Here is an 18,793-nt window from a genome sequence, read left to right as displayed (position 1 = left end):
CAGTGGTGCCCAGTGACAGGACACGAGGCAACGGGCACAAACTGAAGCACAGGCAGTTCCATCTGAACATGAGGAAAAACTTCTTCACTGTGAGGGTGACAGAGCACTGGAACAGGTTGCCCCGAGAGGTTGTGGAGTCTCCTTCTCTGGAGATATTCAAAACACACCTGGACGTGATTCTGTGCAACGTGCTCTAGGTGACCCTGCTTGAGCAGGGGGCTTGGACTTGGACAATCTCCAGAGGTCCCTTCCAACCTCAACCATTCTGAGATTCTGTGAGTACTTTCTAGTATCCTATGGATTCCTGAAGTACAATTGAAAGCATCTACTTGACCACCTAGATTCACAAAACTTGAAGTAACTTTATATTTCCAAACACTTGTMATATTTTGTTGAAATTGACTAGCTTCAAATTTAGGGGAGGGAGGCAGCCAGCTGCCTGACATACACTGTTTGATCACATTAGCCTCATTTTGGGGGCTACATCTTTGCAGAACTGAAATGCATCTGTAACGATTGATAACCTGAGATTTCAAGTAAGCAGTGACATGAAACAATTTTTTTAATTATAATTGTGCAATGGACAGACATAGAAACACACAGGAGTTGTAAATGACTTGTGCCCTGGTAAAAGTTGCTAGTGTCCAAAGGTATGCTCAGGGAACTACCTTGCTACATTAAAAATAATGCTCTACCCAGCTGTCACTGCAGAAGTCACTGAGCAGGAATGCCATCTGCCCCACATTTGCAAAAAATACTGTAAAATGACTAGCAGCTAAAATTGCTCAGGTATGTATTCAGTTTTCTCCAAAAAGCAATTCTACCAGAGACACATATAGCCTTGCCTTAGCTTCTCAGAAGAGCATTACCTCCTAATGGTCATGGCACACATTCTCTGTTCTCTGCCATATATGTTCTTGCACTGTGTCCTTCACTTTGGCATCTGATGTGGAAGAATTTTTACTTCAAAACAAAAGGAGATAATTTCTAGGGAAAAACATTTCAATGGTATTGCCAAATTGCCTGCCACACAGACTGCATTGTGTGTTATCAGTTATGCATCTGAATTGTAAATTGCTGTTTCCAAGAAATTACAAATGATTTTGCCTTCCTTTTTGCATACATAAATCAAATTTTGTACCACCCATCTTTTTGGAGCTATTTTACTCTGCTTTATTTCCATCATTTGTAAGCAAGATCCTTTCTTAGTCAAATGATGTCAACAACACATACACCAAGGCTCAATCCATCAATTCTGAATGGACCCTCTGTTCTTCTGATCCTTATTCTCATGATGTAAGTGCAAAAAAATCCTGCATTTTTAAGGAAGAGTATGTTCCTAGGAAAGGGAAATGTTTTATGTCTTCCGGAGTTACCTGTTAATAAAAGAGAGCATTCTCCATTTGTGACCTCCTCTTGATTAGGAGAAAAAGTCTATGACAGTATAAAGGTGGGAAACAACTGCAGGGAAGCATCTCTGAAGATGAAAATGTCCCTTTTGTTTTGATAACACATTACATTTCACTCCAAAGGAGCCAGACCACCCACTGAACCTGACTGCAAGAAACAACACAGACTAACTTGCTATAGCAGCTGATAAGCTCTGGTAACAACAGACATGTTTAGGTCATGTTCCAAAAGTGAAGTACTGCATACAAATAGCAAACAAAATCTGTCTCTGACTCTTCCTCGAAAGCACAACTGTGTGCCAGAGGGCCCACACACAGACTGTAACACTGAATTCACGCTAAAGCCTTCCAGACAGGCTTATTTGGGATTCAAATAACTGGTAACACCCCCTGCACCAGGATGATCATCACTTGCAGTGAATTTCATGCAAGTAAAACCCATATATGGCCAACATGGGAATTTACAGTTTTGCTTATCCAGCAATCCAATACTTACAGCAAAAGTATAAGTTGAATATACTCTGCTTCTGCCATATCTCGCCCGAGTTGGATTTGCTGGGACTGGTTAAGAGCACCGCAGTGTTCCCAGACTGTTGGCTGTGACACTCACTCCAGGACATGCACAAGGGAGACGCAGGCCCCAACACACATCATATTGTGGCTACTTCTTGCTCTGCTTTAACACTGACGTTTGGGGGCAGGATCACCACTCAGTGTTTGATCCCTCTCTGTGGCTGCCAGCTAGCACCAGTACAGTAATTGGTGCTAAATGGTGATTGGATGAGAACAGGGTCTGGACTTTCTGGGGAGCTATGGGAAACTCACCGATACATTTTTTGCCGGTCCTCAAGTTCTTTGCGTCTGTGTTGCTTGAGAATCTGGGTCTTGTCATCCCGGGGGAGCTTTGCTGTGAAACAGAGGAAAGACATAGGGTTATGAGGTCCCTCTGCCTATCACTGCCCAGGTCTTGAGGAGAACAGGAATATTTACAAATGTTCAAAACTTCTGACCTATATCTTTACTAAGTGGCACAATCCTATTTAATACCTRAAGTAAAACCATAGGTCCCTAGACAGTCTGTGGAAGGGGGTAACTTCCTAACTTAGCACCTCCAAAGGGCAATTCACTTACGTTAGGAATATCTGTCTCAACTATAAATAAAACCTGGATACCTACAGTAGACACCTGCTGTACCTATCTAGCGTTAAAAGGTCTGAACAGTGACATGTGAATGAACTTTACATTACAGGGTCTAGAGGAATTTTTTTTATATTAGGAAATATCTTCTATCCCCTCTCCTTGAACCATACTCTCCCCTATCAGCTTGGAGGAATAAACTTTTCTTCTTATTATGAGAACAGAGAGAAGAAGGAAAAAACAGTGAGGTTTCATTCCCTGACAGCTTGCTCTTCTGACCATGTATTCATAATAACATTAAATAATGCAGAGACTTCCTTAGAGATCAGGAGAAAGAGCAAGGTATCTGACTCACTTTACATATACAAAAGGGAGGGCAGATAAAGTCAGAAAGAGTTTCACGGAAATAGCTGTTTGAGGTTTGGAGTTGGAAATGCTGGAGATAACGCAACTGATAACATACGGCTAGAGGCCTCCGGCTGGCTGTGTTTAAGTTATCAACAGGGTGTCACTTGCTTTTTTCCTTTACCTCACCATATTCTGAAGTCCATGGAAAGCTGCTTTCTTTGGAAGTCCAGAATTTTTATAAATCAAATTACAAAGTATGGAAAGCCCTTCTGAATACCAAAAAGAAACTGAAAGTTATGATTATAGCACAAAAGGCTTTAAACACACAACTGCTCAGCCAAGAGCATGTACTAGCCAGGCAGCCAACAACTTAATGGGAAGAAAAACGCATATTTCCCACCACTCCATATACTGTCAGTTTTTTTCAGGCACTCAGGCTGCAGGCCACTACAGCAGCCAAGCTACACTAAGAAACCATGACAGGGAACAAGCAAACTTTGGTGGCAAATGACTGCCCTGTCCCCTGTCGCAGCACTGGTACGCGGGTAATCAGAGACAGTCAAAACACAAGTCTCAGGTCCAACAGTTCACTCTGAACAGAGCATAGAAGTGCCAAAACACTTTTCTCAGCAGGTCACTGTTACTCACAGTAGCTGTATCCATCTCATCTTGCCTTCTCCTGGACTTGATAGCATAAAAGAGAAAAGTGAAGCTGCCATTTCCAACCAGTTCTAGTGCCTGCTGGGCAGCCTATTTTTGGATTTTTGTTTTACTCCTGAGAAAATGAGATAATTTCCACCTAATTATGGGGAAAATACATATTTAGGGGCTCATCAGGAAGCAGCGACAGGACATTAGCTCAAGGGCCAAAAGGGCTTCCAGGAGCAGACAGAACCTTGTCACTGGAGTCAGCCTTCATAGTCAAGCCAGCCTAGGGACTCTCCCTTGCATGTGCTTCCCAAGATATCCAACTCAACAGCCAGCATCCAACCCAACAAACTGTACATAAACCAGTCCCAATCAGCAGGGAGAAGCCACTCCCTGGGATTCAGAAGAGAACTGGCATGGGGTCTGCACATGGGAGAGAAGATTGGGAGGTATGCAGGGAAAAGGGAGGGAGAGGTGGAGGAATCCTGGATGCTCCACACATCATCAGATTTCTCATGGCTCTCACCTCTTCCATCCCGGAGGACAATTTCTTTTTCATCTGTAATCCATCGGTAACATGGGAACTCCAGATAGTCACCAAGTGGGGTTTTTACAGTGATATACTTAAGGTACCAGTCATCCTGGTACCAATATTTTCGTTTCTCAATTTTTATTAGCTGAATTTCTCCAAGGTCTTCTTCCACAGTCACATCATATGAGTCAACCTGTAGAGCAGAAATACAATCAGTGATCCACTGAACACCCAGAAAGCACGACCAGCAATTTGCAAGCTTATCTGACATCCACTGTGGACTGGTATGGCATTGGCACATGGAACTTTCTTGCTTGCTCTAGGTGAGAAAAGTAAGATCTTTTATTAGGCTGCAACCTAATAGAAAGATGGATAAAAGAACAAACAAGATGACATAAAGCACTCTAGAAATGGAGAAATATTTTTCTATGCAAACTAAAAATGGTATTAGTCCTTGAAATGTATGCAAGCCTGAGAAAAATCTGCAGACCATGAAAGTATTTACCACTGCTCTAGCAATACCTGGAAGAGGTGTTGCTAGGAGTCATCTATTCCTGCCACTGAAGTAGAAGGATGGCAATGAGATTAACATACCGGACTAGGAGTCAAAAGACTTGTGTATATTAGTCAGATGTGTTTCAGACTAAGCACTGTATTCAGAATACCTAAATTCCTTTTGCCTCATGCTTTTTATGGCTGGCCTTCTCTCTACCATCTTCAGTTCTCCATTTTTTAAATGAGGACAATGATCCTTTTCTTCTCTGTCTGTGGGACTTAGATTCACAAAGAAATTTGAGCAACTAACTGAAAATAGAGATTCACAAGAACCCCAGCTAGCTCTATATGTACCTCAGTGTCTTTAGGCACTCGTGTTTTCACAGCAAACTTCCTTAGACAGCATGTGGAAACTTGATTTAGCTCCTTCCTCAATTTGGAGTTAGCTTGAAGACCTGACTCCTGCAACGTGAAGGGACTTCAGCCCAGACTAACATAGTAGTTAGTCTGGTTAGTCCTTGCCCATGCTAAGAGTCTGGTCACAGGGGCTCTGCAGTGAGTTGGTACTGAAGGATAAGACCCATATCATCAGTGGCCTTCAGGGACACACCCCAGAAACTTTGAGTTATTGGCTGTGCAACGATCCAGATGAGGAGCAGACCTATCCTGGCATTGCCTCTAGCTCAAGCTTTGTGGTGGTGCCAGAGGAGTGGATTTGAACCTGGTCTGGCTGAGGAAGCCAAATGCCATGCTTTCACTTTCTTGCTGACTGTTCCAGTCACAGGGCCATAAGAGCAGTAGCAGCAAACATTTTCTTCTTCCATTTGAATTGCAATGGCTTTGACTACCGAGCTCAGCACTCCTGGCAAGTGGTAGGCCTGTCCTGAGCCCACATCCTAGGGCTCCTCCATCAGATGGCTTGAAATGGGTGTAGAGCCGCTTGGCTCTGCCAGGGTGYGTGCATCTGTGGGCATGCACAATAGTAAAACTAAGCAGCTAAGTGCTCTAGCCACTGAAAGCCACAGAGCACTAGTCACCTGCATACAACAGGGTGACTTCAGCCACCAAGGCGAAGCATCGAYTCAGTGTGTGAATCCTACTTTCCCACAATACTGCCTTCAGTGYGGCAGGTAAGCGGCCAGGCCTGGGAGAAGGATGGTTGTGAACATGCTGTTCCCTGTGGCACTTCTCGCCTGTGTYAAGCATGCCTTGCTCATGAATTCTCCGGTGCTGAACTCTGCCTATTCACTCAACAAGGAATTTAAGTGCATAACTAAAGGGACTCGGTGCCTATTTAAGTCCCTCACTWAATCGCCTAAAAGATTTAGGATTGTGAACTCTTATCCTAAAAACAGGTACTTCAGCCCCTTCGTGAGTCTGGGGCTAACCTTTCTGAGAAGTGCGCAGTGTCTTATTACRTGCAGGGACAGTACCAAGCATACTGCAGTTGTGATTGCACTTGCACTATTAGGTAATACCAGAATAGAAAGAAATGAGTAATCATTTCAAATATGACCAAGAAAGCACCAGGCAGAGCTAGGCAATTCAGGAGAACAAGAATCGACTCTCCCTTTCCAACAGTTTAAACAGCTCAGAGAAAATGGGGGCTGCCAAATGCATCATAACAAAGCTGAATTGTCTGTTGCAATCATGAGAGCAGTGGGCAAAGCCTACTCTGCTCAAAGTACGATCCTGCTAAGCACAATGTTGTTGCAAGATGAGACTTCACTCTCTTGTGGTTTTTCTTAACACAGTCAACATTCTTAGAAACCAACCAGCTGCTGAAATCAAAAGGACAAGGCACTCTTCCTCTACATGCTGCAGGGTCTGTAGCAATTCACCTGCCTGCAACTTTGTCATTTGGCTCCTGACCAAGCCACCACACTCCGCTTGTTCTTTTCAGGAGYGCTTTTCCAGCCCTCCCCAGGCACTTGATGTATACTCACTGTTACTGTATTATTTGCTAGGGAAAGGCTAATTCACATAAGAACCAACTCTGAAAACTGAAGAAAGATTAAACTCCAGAGAAGAARAAGGAAGAAAAGTCATTTTTAAATGCCTTCAGATAGCACCTATTATTTCAACTGTTACAAAAGAAAGATTCATAGCAACTTGCACCCACATGATTAGAAGAAAACACATGAYCAGGAGGATCCCTTGGCATCCCTTCTTCTCCCATTTTAGCTCAAGCCTCCCAATCAATGCAGACTACCCTTTTCTATGAGCTGTGCATGATTTACCAGCTGCTATGATTGTTTTGGGATGAAGACATCTATCTGTCCACCAGGTTTGGGATGGCAGCCTCAGTTCTCTCACAATTCATTACATAAAACTATCAGCTTTCATAAAGTTGGTCACATCTAATTGACTCACAGAAGTTAGAGAAAAATGAAAAAACATTTAGGCTTTGAAGTCTGTTCTGCAGAAAATGAAACATTGTCCTTACCTGTCTTCCCCCAATGATGTGCTTTAATCAACTTTGAAACTGTTCAGGACATGACCGCTACACTGCAACTCATGTGGGATTATTTCATACTAACAAGGATATTGGAAGTTCTTCTAACATTCAGTCTAGTTTCACTTTAAGCTCAAGTATTCAAAATAGCACCAATATCGCTTATTTTGATTTGATGAGACTTATCAGACTAATTTCAGACTGAGCTGTATTCCCCCCTTGCCTCTTAAAGCAAAAGAAATGCAACTGTTTCTTTTAAAAAGGAACCTTATCATGTCTTAAATCAAAATTTGCATTGCTGATGTCAATAGCACACTCATAAACAACAGGGGGTCACAAAAGGGGAATTGGGCCCACCTGCATTTCTCAGATAGCATGGCAATCCTTGGCAAGCTTGGGATGACAGCACCTATCTGCCAGGATTTGAACTGAGAGATCCAAACCCCAGAGCTAAGATTTCAACCAACATGTTAAACTGATGTCTCTCACTTCTTTGCATCTCCGCAGTAGAACAGAAATACTTCTTTCAGTAGAACCAATAAATTTTAATAATCTTAAATTTTTTTTTTTTTAAAGTTTGTTGCCAAATCTCAAGGGACTGAATTCACCTTTGTGCATTACCCTTTTAACATGCTATTTCCAAGCAGTTAAAAGGGTAATGCACAAAGGTAAATTCATTCCCTTGATGATTCATGATTTTGAACCAGCTGTGCACACTGAAAAATGCTGAGAGGCTTTTCTCAGTCGAACAAAAATCACAGTAATACATTGTCTTAAACGACAACTGTGGCACTCGGTGAATGTAAGACATACCTCCTGTGCTCCTGAGCCAAGGGAGACGAGATTCCTTCCTCCCACAGAAGCTGATTTCAGACCCCACCCTGATCTTTGCCTATCACCCAAGGTCCATTCTTCTTGCCTTCACCCTTGTCAAAGAATTCTAGATGATGGCTAGAAAATGTAGGTAATATGCTCAGATTATTTCCCACGCTACAAATTTTCTTTCCAGAAATAGGCAATACTTAAATCCTTCCTATTTCACACTTGTTTCCCCACAGCTCCTGGTTTTCTCAATAAAAACAGTGACTGTATGCTCATAACAATAAACTCCTTACTAGGCTTGGGTTTCACACTGAGTCAGTACTTCTGCAATTTTGTATTTCTTTTCCAAGTCCAGACAGCACTTTGCAAAATTGTCGCCAGTTGCAGGCTGCCATACCATATATCTCAAACTCAAGCATTTCCCGCTTATGCACCTCTACATGCAATTGCAAACACAACATCAATTCTCTCTTTCCCTTTTACCATGGTCCTGTTGTTCTTGGAAGTCCAGAGTTGTAAGTAAACACCTTGAAGAGGCACAGTACAAATGATTCAACAAATCTACCTGGATTATTATCCATTTCTGTTCATCATTGTAAAGAGAATTAAAACACAAAGACTAATGCCATAACCTACAGAAACAAACGATAAACTGCACCTGGATCAGCTTTGCTGTGTATTTGGCTACCTCAGGTCTTTTTGCTCTATCTTCTCACTCATTTCTAGTTCCAGTTCTAGAGCTACTCATGTACACAGGAAGAACAGGGTGAATGGAAACAGCCATCTCAACAAAGGAAATTGCATTATTTTTAGCTCAAGTCCTCATGAAAACCCATTGCTGTCAAGTGACTTGTATGGCACAGAAAGCCTGAAATTGGTCTTATTTTTTCATGAAGTCCTCATTGCCCAAGATACTTGACTAGCCTTTGTCTTCTTTAAATGTTCAGCTAACCATTTCCTTTAAGAAATCCTCATTTACACATATATATTTCTATAGTTACTATGACTTCACACCTATATAAATACATCTAAGATTTAAGATTAAAGAGCAGAGTGAATCAGACCCAAAGAGCTGATAGAAATGTCACATCTGTAGACAATCCGTTGCCATGAACTCATTCCTCAGGGAAACAACTTCTTCACTACCATTATGAGAGCCCTAAAATAGTTGCACAAGTCTTTGTCAGTATAATGCAAAAAGGACATTCAATCAGCCTAAATATGCCTGAAGGTTTTTAATCTTTTTCTGGCCATCACAGTCCCCAAGCTAACGGCATTGCTGAAAGTGAGGTCCCCTCCTGACTCATCCAGTTTTCTCTACCTCCAAGCCAGCAAGGCCATGTGTTAATGACAAAAACACGCACTATTGCTTCCAAAGCCTTGCTGCTGCAATGTGCTATAGCTCTCTTCTTACAGCTCTTTTTTCCTCTCTCATTAACTCTTTTCTCTAACTTTGCTTCTTATATTGTCAAAAGACAGATAATTCATTCATAAACAGTTGGGTTCAGAGTGAAAGAACAGAAGTAAGACTGCTGGACTGTCCAAGCCCCCAGAGCATCCTGTCCAAGCAATTTAATCTCTTGCAAAACCTGAGCTCTTTCTCTTTGAGGAGAGCCTCCTGCTGACCAGCCTGATACTGCAAAAGGGATGACACAGACAAGCTCTCTCCATAAGCACAAAACTCTAAGCGGAAAGAGCCCTATTTCCCTCCTGGAAATACTGGGGAGTGTGTTTCTTTCAACCACAGCAAAAAGCAGATGAAGGGGAAACAGGAAGAAAACGGGGAACTGAGTGGCACTGTGACACTCACTGAAATCTCTCTGCACCAACAGGAACTTACTCAAAAGTCACTGAGTAAAGAAAAACAACTACGGCTTTCCAAATCGCTTGTGTACAGTACTTGTAGAAAGACTAATAAAAATGAAAACTGAGCTTCCATTGTGCTAGTCCCTTTGGATTTTCCACATCCCTTTCCCATAATCAATATTTGGCATGCAAATTTCTTATTCAGAATTGGTCCAAGCCTTCATTCATCATATCTAGCAATAACCACAATTTGCATTAGTTCAAATGAAGCCATTGACAGGATAGTGGAATTACTGAGCCTAGCCCAACTTTTAGAAAAGAAATTGGAAAAGCAGACAAAGCCTTACAAGATAGTACCGTAGAATTCTGGCCATCCATTGAAAAAGTCCATTTTTGCAAATGTGTTCCTGATTGAATTGTTTTGCAGAAAAAGAACAATGCTAGTGAAAGAAATACTAAGACAGAACTGGTGTCAATTGCATTCGACAAACCAACCAACCTGACAGTCTTCTGGCCTCCTTCTGTTTTTGTTTGTTTGTTTGTTTTGGGGGGTGGGGTTCTGTCTCTGTATTTTTCTTTTCTTTCTTTGGGCAACTTATTAGTAAGAGTTACAGTGTTCTGAGGACAGTGTTACCTGGACAGGTGCCTGGAGAAACACACAGCACTGTCCAAGAAAATGCTGCTCTCAATATCAAAACTTAGCACATCATACAGCAAGTTTCCAATGAGCCAGAGACTTTATAGAACATAGATTTATTCTCGCTCTCCACAACAAATACAGGCTCAAAAAATGGACGTACATTTGTAGTATTAAACAAAACACATAAAATGAAAGAAAATAATTAATCTGGACAGGGAGAAAAGTACTGATCCGGGTTTAGTCAAGGATCTTTGCTCTAGGAAACATCTGCAGCTGTCCCTGCCTCAGAAAGCGTACTTACCTAACAATGTATTTTATATAAAATGCTATGATCCAGGTAAAAACTTTCAAATGTGCCTAAAAGTTAAATTCCCAAAGAGAACATAACTTTTAGGCACACTTTTAGGTGCACACATCCGCTGCTGTAATGCTACCAATGCTCACAAACCTCCATGCGTTGCCTCCTCACTCAGGGAGTCCAGCACCCACAGGTATCTGCTCCTGCTGGAACCGGTGCTGCAGCAACTCAAGAGCTGCTGCTGACCATATACTTAATGCCCACATCATGGCATTTTCTCCCTGCTACAGGTTCACAGCAAGCCTCCCCATCATGACCATCTCTCAAAAATAGTGAGCCCCCTTTTGTAACCAAGGGATAAGAAGAGACCGCTCAGTTGCTGGAGACCCCAGAGCTCCTCTTCTCAGCCAGGGGGAGAGCTCGGCCCTCCTGGGAGAGCATCCTAACCACAAGTTTGTAGGATACTCCGAGGTCTTATTCAACCTCTCTTGCTAATGCTGTTAAGCTCCGTTTAAAAAATGGGAGTATYCACTAGATAAGAGAGACAGTATGGATGTCCACTTGGGAGATCTGGATGACAACGTTTCTGAGTAATGAAAGTTTAATCGCAAGGGCGAGTAACTTCAACCAGTAACGGCTAGTAAGTCCACACACCTCTGAATTTGCTCGAGCATCTTCCTCAGACTTTGGGTTATAAATAACCTGGGACCGTATCTACACACGCCATCAATCACACATTATCTATCAGCAAACAGATTTCCCTAGTATTCATAAGGAAAGCACCGGGAGACCCTCTGTAAGCCTCGTATTCCCCCGCGACCGACCACAGCCCGGGGCAAACCGAAGGACAGAGGCGCGAAGCACCCGCTGCCACGGGCGCGCGGTGCSAGCGCTCCCGCGCCGGGCGCTGCGGGGCTCCTCGGGGCGCGGGGGCCCCGGGCACGGCGGGGCGTGCGGGGACCCGCAGAGGGGAGCCCGGGCAGCAAGGCAGGGAGGCCCCTGCCCCGGCGGAGCCCGGCCGCGGGCACTCACCGCGCCGCGCTCGAAGTCGTTGTAGAAGGGCTTGTCCAGGAGGTGCCTCTCGCTGCAGCCCGCCGCCCCCTCCAGGCTCAGGTACACGTAGTCGTCGGTGCCCGCGAACCACTGGCTGCCCGTGGCCACGGTGACCGTGTAGGACGGCATGGCCCCACCGACCCGACCCGACCCGGCTGCCGCTGCGGAGCTGCGCTGCGGAGCCGCGCTCCCGCCCCGCCACAGACCGCGCACGGCGCCGCCTCCGCCCGGCCCGGCCCGGCCCGGTCCGCCCACTCCAGCGCCTCGGGCCAGCCCTCCCCGGCACCCCGCAGGCGCTCTGTGCGGCGCAGCTGCCCGGCGCCCTGTCCCAGCACCCTCATCCCAGCACCCTCATCCCAGCACAGCTGCCCGGCACCCTGCACTGCACCCCTGTCCCAGCATCCCTGCCCCAGCACCCTCTCCTGCAGCCCCGTCGCAGCACAGCCACCCCAGCACCCTGCACTGCACCCCTGCCCCAGCATCCCTGCCCCAGCACCCTCTCCTGCAGCCCCGTCACAGCACAGCCATCCCAGCACCCTGCACTGCACCCCTGTCCCAGCACCCTCTCCTGCAGCCCCGTCGCAGCACAGCCACCCCAGCACCCTGCACTGCACCCTGTCCCAGCATCCCTGCCCCAGCACCCTCTCCTGCAGCCCTGTCGCAGCACAGCCACCCCAGCACCCTGCACTTCACCCCTGCCCCAGCATCCCTGCCCCAGCACCCTCTCCTACAGCCCCATCGCAGCACAGCCACCCCAGCACCCTGCACTGCGCCCCTGCCCCAGCATACCTACCCCAGCACCCTGCACTGCACCCCGGTGCCACACAGCTACCTGGCACTACACCTCTGTCCCAGCACCCCTACCCCACACCCTGCACACTGCCCTCTCAGTGCACCTGTCCCTGCACCCAGCTCCACACCAGCACCCCCTACACGGATCTGTGCACAGCACCTTCCCCTTGATACCTCCCCACAGTTGCACAGTCCAGCACAGTGCTCACAGAGCCCTGCACACTGTGCATTGCTCCCCAGAGCAACCCTGCGCTCCTGCCAGGCGCAGCTGTGTGCAGCCCTAGGCAGCTCAGCCTCACTCAGCAGTGTGCCTTGTCACCTCCACGCTCACAGCTGTTCATTGACACCCTCAAACTGCTCCGCATTCTGTAATCTCCCCTCCTAATCACCCCAATACGCAGGCATACTCACTCCTCTGYGTCCAAACCCTACACCCAGCTCTGTGTGTACACTACTCCAGCTCAATACACTACCACCATCCACCCCCACATGCACACTTCACATATCCCACTATCTCTAAACTATCCTCCAGATCTACTCGCTCTATACTCACATCATACTCTATCCTCATTATATACCAAATCTGCAAATTCATGTATGTCACCTCTTTCACAGGTCTAGACACCTGTAAGTCCTTATCTGCATTATCCCCTTTATACTTTATTCTCTGCATTCTCRTTATCTTGTCAGGCTCCCTGCTGCCTATGCACAGCTGTACATAAAACTAACCACCAGCATATCTACACATCAGAGCTGTACACACACAACCCCAGCATCGTTTCCACAAATCACTCTAAAAAGCTTACAATTTCACAGTCCCCACCCTGCATATAGCAAGCACCAGATCTCTGCTACAATAAAGATGCTGTCATTAAGATGACAGAGGAGCTGACTGTGCTTCTTCCATAGCCCAGCCTACTCCAGAGAAAGTAACCCCATAGCAGCAATACTGTACACCTGACACTCAGGTGTCAAGACCAGCCAATGCTGTTCTCCTACATTTTTATCGGGCAACCAAAATATCACATGCTCTCACCCTTGCTATCTCACAGATGATCCCCCTTCGCTCGGCTGCCAGCAGCAGCCRCTTGATTCTGTGCTGAAAGCAGAAAGTTTGGGCCTTTCACAGTATGTAGGTCCTGCTGTCCTTCCACCACTCTTCTGTGGTCAGACCAAGTTCCCTGTTTCCTGGCTGTCAGAAGACCAAGTTGTCCCAAACTCAGCATTTTGCAAGACCATTAGATACTCAGCAGCTATCTTCATTTCGTGCTGTCTGAGGCTTTTGATGGTGAAATATATTTAGCCCCAGTCTTGCACATCTCATGGATTTCTCTCTGGGGGTATATTACATAGCTTCAATGTTTATTTCAAACCAATTTTCTACAATTCTGCCTAATTCCCATCACTGGGGTGATGAACCAGTTTGAAACCCCACAATGCACCTGCAGCACATTTGGACAATGCGCAAATTAATACAGATATCTACTGAACAAGATATTAGCAGCAATAGTAGCAAATGCTCACCATGGTGTGAGCTGTGAGGTGTACAAGGTTTCCTTAGGCATTTTGCYTAGTTAGTCTCCATGCTCTTATGAATTTCCAGTAACAGATACACAGAACAAGCTAATTTAAAACTTGCCCAGAAATGCTTTACTCATGGCACACTTGCACTCCAGGTGCTATGCTCACATCACCTCATTTACTGATCATATTCCTGTAGTATTTTCAGCTGAGACACTCCATGCACACATTAGCTTGTCTCACACAAGAAGCTGGGCTGGCATTATCAGCTCCCAACCTTCAAAAAGAGGAAGAGAGGGATTAAAGTCAACAGCTTGAAGTTACCGCTGGCTTCGTCCATTTCTGTTCTGGCAAGCCCAGGTGCAAAGCGCCTCAGGCCTCATTCCAGCATGGCTGGTGAGCTGCTGCTCTGGGCTGTGTCTTGGGCTGCTGGGCAATGCTGCCAGATGCGTTYGCTATGTTTCTGGTTCAGCTTCTAAAACTGCAGCTACCCCAGATGTGTTGTGGCCTGCCTTACTTACCCACCATGGCCAAATGGAACATGGGCAGCCTGCGACGTCCTGARAAAAGGGTCCTGTTCTTCTCTCACAGGAGTGGGATGATACTGGGCTACACTCACCCAGACAAGTTGTGGAAGGTCTCCTACATCTTCTACATCCTATCTTCTATACAAATGGAGGCTCAGCCTTTTGCTGTACTGTGGCTCTATCAGAGTTCAAGGGTCTCCCGTACTCAGAGTAKAGATTTACACGCAGACATGTAAGAAATTCACTGAACCTTCCTCGGCTCTGCTGAATTGATCAGCATGAATTTCTAGTCTGCTGCTGCTTTTTAAATAGCATTCAGGAGTGCAAGATTGTGCACTGGCCCTGGCACACCTGAGGTAGCTACAGGCTTCAGCCCAGAGATCTGATTGCTCATCCTGAGATTTAATCAGCAAGGGATCCTTGCTGCTACACTGTGATCCCTTCCAAGGGCAACACTACCCCATAAAAGTGCACTATTAATTCATAAAGTTCTTTGGTTTCACCTTTCCTTTAATATAAAGGTTTCAAAGAAATCACACATCCATTTCATTTTTACATGAGTGCTGCCAGCCCCAAATTTCTTAGCCTTCACTGAAAGAGTTATCTGAAAACCTTTTAACACATCAAGTGCTTCAGAATTAGCTGTTGTCAGACAAGGCCACCTTCATTTTTGCTGCAAATGTGGCRCAAAGTATTGTCCAAACCTCCACTGGTGATTTTCCATGTTTCTTCATGTTTCAGTTCTGACTGAGCTTTTCAACATCTTTCTGTTCCGCTGGGTCATCAGTTCTATTTTCAGGTTGTTCTGGCGACCTCTGTATGCAGGTGTGACTTGGGCGTTTCCCTACATCACAGCAACTTTTCTTACCAATATCATTAAAGTATTAGATAAGCTCACTCTTGTACCTGAAACTTGTACAAGTGCATTTGTTACCTCTGTCCAGTCCCTTTCACAGCTCTCTTTTTAGTCTGTTCCTTTTAACACCTCTCAGTTCTGTCCTGATTTCCAGCTGCAATGGTTTATTGATATTATTTATTATTAGCACAGTTTCAAATACTTCACTGAAATCTTGACAAATGAGATGGATCCWATTTCCCTCTATAAAAAAATGAAAGCAGCCATTTTATCAAGATATTACATTAGCTCTCCCACAGGAGACCCACACTGTATCAAAAGTAGGAACAGAATCATGCTGGGGTCTATCTGATGGCTGCTTAATGTCAAATGAGGAAACCACTCCTGGAAATAGCAGCCAGATACCATGGTTGGATGCAAGGGGAGTGACGTAAAGATTAGGCCATGGGATCAGACGCAGACTTTTGGTGTTTTTCCTCGCCGGCTCCCCCAACACTACCCTGGATTCCTCCTGGCACAGTGGTTAAGCTGCAAGAGGACGACAGAGTCCAACCCAGAACATGACCCAATGGCTAGAGCACTCCTGGGGTTGGAGAGATACTGCTGAATCGCTCAGGACAAGGGAGACCCTGCTTCCCCGCTTCCTTTGTGAAAACCTCCAACCCACTTAAAACACACRGCCATTCTCGCCATTTCTCCCTTCTCTTCCAGTAGCTGCCTTTTACAGGAAAAGAACAAGCCCTCTGGTAAGATGGTGGTGGGCACCGAGGCCAAGGGAGGTGCAGGATGCGAGACATGGTTCAGCACTGACGCTTTCCTCCCGCTGGGCCAGGGTCTTCCACGCAGCACAGCCGCCTCGGCGTGCCTTGGCCGAGGCACCGGCCCGTACCCCGCTCCGTGCAAGGCACCCAGGCACCACGGGTCTGCAGCCCTGCATGGGCCAGGCTCTTGGAAACCACCAACAGGTCTGGTCGTGAGGACTTTCAGCCAGCAAAGGACAGACCCAAGGAACCCCCCAACCCCTCGGGGATTCGGGTAGATCCAAATTCCCACCACACCAAAGCCTAAACCGCGTAGCCTCATATTTAAGAGGCAGAGAGGCAGAGCCCTGGGAATCAGACGCGCTGCCGGTGTCCGCTCACTTTGCTCCCGCACCGCGCTGCTCTCGACCCTGTTGAAAACACCCAGAAAGGGGAAACAAGCGCAGGGAACGGGGAGGGAGCCGCCGGCCGCCGCGCTGGGCAGCAGCGCCCCCTGCCGGGCGCGGAGCGGCCCGAGCCGGCCCTGCGCCCCGGGGAGCGCTGCCAGCGCCGGSAGCGGCGCGAGGAGCAGCGCTGGCGCTGAGGAGCCCCGGCGGGCGCCAGGCAGGCAGGCGGCTGCAGAGAGAAGCAGGACCAGGGCCCCGCGGGGTGGGGCCAGCCAGCTCACCGGCCACGCTGTGGCTGCGGAGAAGGGACAAAGGGACTGCTGTTAGACGAAGCGCAACGTTACCTCCGTGCTCAATCACTACCAGCAGAGAAAATGCGATAGACCACGAAGTAATTGATATCCAATCGCTGCCAATAACTACTTTCCTGCCTTTCACGCCTTCATGTGTGCAGTTGCTGAGACACGGTGCAGGGGCTCCAGAAACTGCTTGCAAAACTGGGCAGTCCCTCCTAGTCACAGAGCCAACACATGCAAGGAGCCTGGGCTTATTTCTCCCCAAGTCACTTACCTTGGCAGTGAGGAACGACACCCTGCGGCACTAGGACCACCATGACTCAGCCTGTCTGTGTCTTGCTCACCTCACTTCTCACTTGAAAACGGTTTGACAAGGCAGCAGCCAGATCTTTGCACTCACAAGCATGGAGCTGGGAACTGGGCCCTTAAAGTAAGGGATGCTGCTATTCCTGAGCTGGCCACGTCAGCAGAGGGGTTAAAACAGTCCTCTACAAAGGGCATATCTACTCTGCCATGAATATTGCTGCTTGTTACTCACAGGTCCCATTCCCCTAAGCATCACTCAGATTTACCACATGTAATTTCACAGCAGAAGTCAGTTGCTCTTTATCCCCTCGTCATGCCAATGAAAAACAAGGTTGTTCTGTGAAGATGTCACATATACCTTATAGCCCTCCTGAGGCTACAGTTAATTTGGATGGGCAGATGGTTCCCTTGAAGTATGCTAATAAAAGATTGGGGGGGGGGGAGGAATGATACAACATGCTAATTAACAAATGATTGAGAAGATCAGTAGAGCCTACAGAAATTTCCAAGGTACATAAATAATCTAAGGGACATGGGATTAATATATGAGAACATATGGATGGTAATTGTGTATTGCTTCACCAGATCAGCAAGAAAAAGCTCCTTGTTTGTAGTCCTGCCTCTGTTCCAGCTTGGAGGGTCCAGAAATTAACTCTAGGACTGCAAAGCTCAGCACAGAGTGTCCTTGCTGTGCCATCCAGGCTGTGACAAAGCAGACACCAGACAAATCTCTCACAAACACAAAACAGAGTTGCAATATCATCACAATATCATTAAATCTTTTGTGCAAGGGATCAGCCAGGTTTCAAGGGATTTTGAGTCTCTCTCTCCCCATGAACTTCCTACCATTTTTGAGGTGGTATTTATGGGATCCTTCATCCCATTTAGCACAATATGGAATATGGCTTAGGTAACCCTGTGGAGCTGGAAAAGAATGTCTTCCTTTAACATGGTATTTTCAAGAGAAAGAAGTTAAATAAGAGAGCAAGACTAGCAGCAAATCAGGCTCTAGGGAGACCTCAGTTTATCTGCAAGAAGGGGACAATGGTGCTTTGTGTGTTATTTGGGGATGCTCAGGTGAAAAGCAGATATGGAGAACAGTATGGAGTAGTCTGTAGCCCAAGATGATTCCCATTCTCCCCAAACCACAAAAATAACTGTTTGCCTTGACAAAGGAACCTCCTGTCCCAACAGCCCCCAGCCCCTCTTCCACACCTGAGCGACCTGGCTGTGCCATGATTCTCTGCGCAGCCCGTTTCTGAAATATCTGCCCACAAATGCTCTGAGTGGCAGAACACTCCCTGAGACCAGGGAGYGGGGGACGGATCCAGGGCCAACTCATTTCTCTGCTTTTGAAAAACACTGTGGACCACTGAGCACCAAATTAGTGGAAAGAAACACCATTTACAGTTGCAGGTCTGGGGCTTTGCATCTTCAGCTCCTTCTTCTCCTACAGCTCTAACAGTGACCGATTCTCCCAAACCTGCTTGGCCTGCCTTATTTGTAGGCAGCCTTTGAGGAAGAAAGGAGAGTATCAGAGCCACTCAGCACAGCAAGGGGCTCCCAGCAGAAATGATTGGGAGGTTGATTTTAGTGCAGTCTTAAAATGTTAAGGATTGCAAGTCTACTCCTTTGAAGTCTGGGGATTTAACAAGCACATCCTGAGTGGTGGTGTTCTTCCTCTATTCTGTGAAGCTTCCTGGYT

The 18,793-nt window shown here is 46.4% G+C and overlaps 1 protein-coding gene across 2 annotated transcripts in view; it reads right to left on the bottom strand.

Annotated features, from left to right (window-relative positions):
- Window positions 1-11,825, bottom strand: part of ALOX5 (arachidonate 5-lipoxygenase) — a 38,824-nt gene extending 26,999 nt beyond the window's left edge. For both annotated transcript variants that reach the window (XM_026061362.1, XM_026061363.1), the window contains exons 1-3: window positions 11,623-11,825; window positions 4,069-4,267; window positions 2,235-2,316 (exon numbers count right to left, since the gene is read on the bottom strand). In XM_026061362.1, coding sequence (XP_025917147.1) covers window positions 2,235-2,316; window positions 4,069-4,267; window positions 11,623-11,772 — 431 coding nt within the window. In that variant the 5' untranslated portion in view covers window positions 11,773-11,825. The remainder of the gene's footprint in view (window positions 1-2,234; window positions 2,317-4,068; window positions 4,268-11,622) is intronic.
- Window positions 11,826-18,793: the final 6,968 nt, after the last annotated feature.

The sequence above is a fragment of the Apteryx rowi genome, unplaced genomic scaffold, assembly GCF_003343035.1.
Source record: "Apteryx rowi isolate R43461 unplaced genomic scaffold, aptRow1 scaffold_18, whole genome shotgun sequence".
Lineage (NCBI taxonomy): Eukaryota > Metazoa > Chordata > Aves > Apterygiformes > Apterygidae > Apteryx > Apteryx rowi.
This window is presented reverse-complemented; position numbering and strand designations above follow the sequence as displayed.